At 44.4% G+C, this 3,400-nt stretch overlaps 1 protein-coding gene across 1 annotated transcript; it reads left to right on the plus strand.

The window, feature by feature from the left end:
* Positions 1 to 413: 413 nt before the first annotated feature.
* LOC145953948 (uncharacterized) lies at positions 414 to 1,956 on the plus strand. Its single transcript, XM_083067697.1, has 2 exons — positions 414 to 1,502; positions 1,781 to 1,956. The coding sequence occupies exons 1-2, from the start codon at positions 452 to 454 to the stop codon at positions 1,816 to 1,818; spliced, it is 1,089 nt and encodes a 362-aa protein (XP_082923823.1). The 5' UTR covers positions 414 to 451; the 3' UTR covers positions 1,819 to 1,956.
* Positions 1,957 to 3,400: the final 1,444 nt, after the last annotated feature.

A 3,400-nucleotide genomic window follows, 5' to 3' on the forward strand; every position in this document is an offset into this window, starting at 1 on the left:
GCCTCCTGCACCAGATCGACGCCGCCAACGAGAAGAAGCGCCTCCTGCACCGCACCAGATCGATGCTGTCACCGACGAGGAGAAGCGCTTCCTGCACCAGATCAACGCTGCCACCGTCACGGACCGCGTAGCCGACCTCGAGGACGCCGCCTCCCCCGCCCACGCGGCTGCCACCGTCACGGACCGCGTTGCCGACCTCGAGGACGCCGCCTCCCGCGCCCAAGCGGCTGCCACCGTCACGGACGGCGTGACTCTCTTCTCCCCCTCCGCGTGCACCACTGTTCTCTAGTGAACCAGGTTCAAAAAAAAAAAAAAAAAAAAAGAGGAATTTTTATTTTGCTTGTATTTTCCATTTCTTAGCTTCATTTTACCAAATTTTATTCCTATAGCCTAATTTTCTCAATTATCATGTCAAATTTGGAAGTTATTCACCCTATTCCTATTATACTTGATGGCATCAATTATAATCATTGGGTTGAAGCTATGCGTGGTTTTCTTAAGGGACGTCGACTTTTGGCGTTATGTGACTGGTGACATTACTTGTCCTCCCTCTGAATCAGTTGATCAATTGGATGTTGATGCTCGTGCCAAATACATTGATCGGTTAGAAGAATGGGATAGTAAAAATCATCAGATTATTACTTGGTTTCGCAATACCTCTATTGCTGGGATTCACTTACAATTTGGGAAATTTGACACTGCCAAAGAAGTATGGGATCACTTGGCACATCGTTATACTAGTCGTGGTCTTGCTCGCAGGTATCAACTTGAGAAGGATCTCCATGCTCTTAAGCAGGCTCCGGGTCAAGGTGTCTTTCATTTTTTGGCTAAAATGGAAGCTATATGGGATCAATTAGCGGTATGCAAACCCAAGTTACACAACAAGGATGACATTAAGAGCTATGCTGAATATCGAGATGGTACTAAACTCATTCAGTTCCTGATGGCCTTGACTGATGATTATGAGCCTGTTCGTGCTTCACTGTTACATCAGGAACCTCTCCCTACTCTTGAAGATGCTCTTCCTCGCCTTCAGTCCGAGGAAACTCGTCTAGGCCTTCTTTGTGCCAAACCTGATATGGCCTTTGCTGTTTCTACTTCTAAGGGAAACTACTGTGGCAATTGTCGACAATCTGGTCATGTCTACATTGAGTGTCCCATTATTGAGTGTCATCATTGCAGAAAGAAGGGTCACATTGCTCCTAATTGTCCTACTCGCGATCCTAATCGCAGCTCCACTCTCTTCTGTCGTTACTGTAAACTTGTTGGACACATAATTGACCATTGTCCTACCCGCCCGCCTCGTTCGGCTCACACTCGATCTCAACGTCGTTCTGCTGGCTCATCTTCTTCTAAGCCTGCTCTTGCCACTACTCCAACCAATGAAGAGCAATCTTCTGCTGCACAAGCACTTGTTTCTGTTGGTGATCTCGAGTCTATTCTCAAGCAGGTTCTCTCCATCTCCTCCAGTAACCCTCCTACTGCTTTAGCCACCACACCAGGTAACACCCGTTGGTATTTTGATTCTGCCTGTTGCAACCATATGACTTCAGCATCACATGTTTTCTCTGACTTGTCCTCTAGAGATTGTATTAGTCATATTCACACTGCAGATGGCTCTCTAATGGAAGTGAGCCATAAGGGACCTATTTCTATACCTTCTCTTAGTATGCCTGATGCTTATCTAATTCCCAAATTAAACTTTAACCTTGTTTCCGTTGGTCAACTTTGTGATCTTGGTTATATTCTCACATTTTCTTCCACTGGTTGTTCTGTACAGGATCCGCGGACGGGGAAGATCATTGGGAATGGGCGTAAGATCGGAAGGATGTTTGAACTTACCACACTTCATGTTCCCTCATCTAATAATCTATGTGCTGCTTCGACGCCCTCTTCCATCCATCTTTGGCACCAGCGTCTTGGTCACACCTCTCTTAGCAAATTGCGTCCCCTTATTTCCATGGGTAGTTTAGGCTCCATTAAAGAAGATAAACTTGATTGTACTGCTTGTCAAACTGCTAAACAAGCTGCTTTACCTTTCAATGACAGTACTTCTTCTTCTGTTTCTCTTTTTGATCTTGTGCATTATGATGTTTGGGGACCGGCTCCAACCCCCACAATGGGTGGTTGTCGGTACTTTATTATTTTCATTGATGATTTTTCTCGTTTTACATGGATATATTTGATGAAATCTAGATCAGAAATTCCTCAAATTTATATTAATTTTGCCACTATGATTAGAACTCAATTTTCAAAGTGCATCAAAACCTTTCGTCGTGACAATGCCTCTGAATATCGTGATTCTAAACTTTTGCATTTTCTTGCTGAACAGGGCACTACATCTGAGTTTTCTTGTCCAGGTACATCTCAACAGAATGGGCGTGCTGAACGAAAGCATCGTCACATTCTTGATTCCATCCGTGCCATGCTTATTTCCTCCTCTTGTCCAAAACGCACTTGGGGTGAAGCTGCCCTTACTGCTGTTTATGTCATTAATCGTCTTCCCTCCTCTGTTTTGGGTGATAAGACCCCTTTCGAGCGTCTTTTTGGGACTCCTCCGAGTTATGAGTCTCTTAGAGTCTTTGGTTGTGCATGTTTTGTTCTTCTTCAGCCTCATGAATATACCAAACTTCAGCCTCGAGCTCGTCTTTGTTGTTTTCTTGGCTATGGCACTGAACACAAAGGTTATCGTGTTTGGGATCCCATATCTCAATGCATTCGTATCTCCCGTCATGTTGTTTTTTGGGAACACAAAATGTTCTCCTCTCTCTCCACTTTCAAGTCTATTCCATCCACCTCTACTCCATTGTTCACTAACCCTTCTATAGATCTTTTTCCTCATGACTTTGATGCAGGTTCCTCTGATGAGCTTACAGGGGCTTCCGATCTTCCCATAATTCCGAATGACCTCACCCCTGCCGTTGATCCTGCAGTTCAAGATCCAGCTCTTCCACCTCCTCCTGGTCTTCCCCCTAGGGTAAGAAAACCCCCTTCTTATCTTCATGATTATCATTATTTTTCTACCATAATGTCTCACTATGAACCCCAGACATATCGAGAGGCTTCTGCAGATCCTAAGTGGCGAGAGTCCATGCAAGCTGAACTACAGGCTTTAGAAAATACCAACACATGGGATCTTGTCGATCATCCTCCTGACAAGAATCTCATGAGCTGCAAATGGGTTTTCAAGGTCAAGACTTATTCTGATGGTTCCATTGAGCGCTATAAGGCGCGTTTGGTTGCAAGGGGTTTTACTCAGGAATATGGCATTGATTATGAAGAGACTTTTGCTCCTGTTGCTCGTCTTACTTCTCTTCGTACTCTTCTTGCTATTGCTGCCTCAAAGAAATGGTTTATTGATCAAATGGATGTCAAGAATGCCTTTCTTAATGGTGATTTA

Source organism: Cajanus cajan, chromosome 1 (genome assembly GCF_000230855.2).
Source record: "Cajanus cajan strain Asha chromosome 1, NIPB_CcT2T_4, whole genome shotgun sequence".
Classification (NCBI taxonomy): Eukaryota; Viridiplantae; Streptophyta; class Magnoliopsida; order Fabales; family Fabaceae; genus Cajanus; species Cajanus cajan.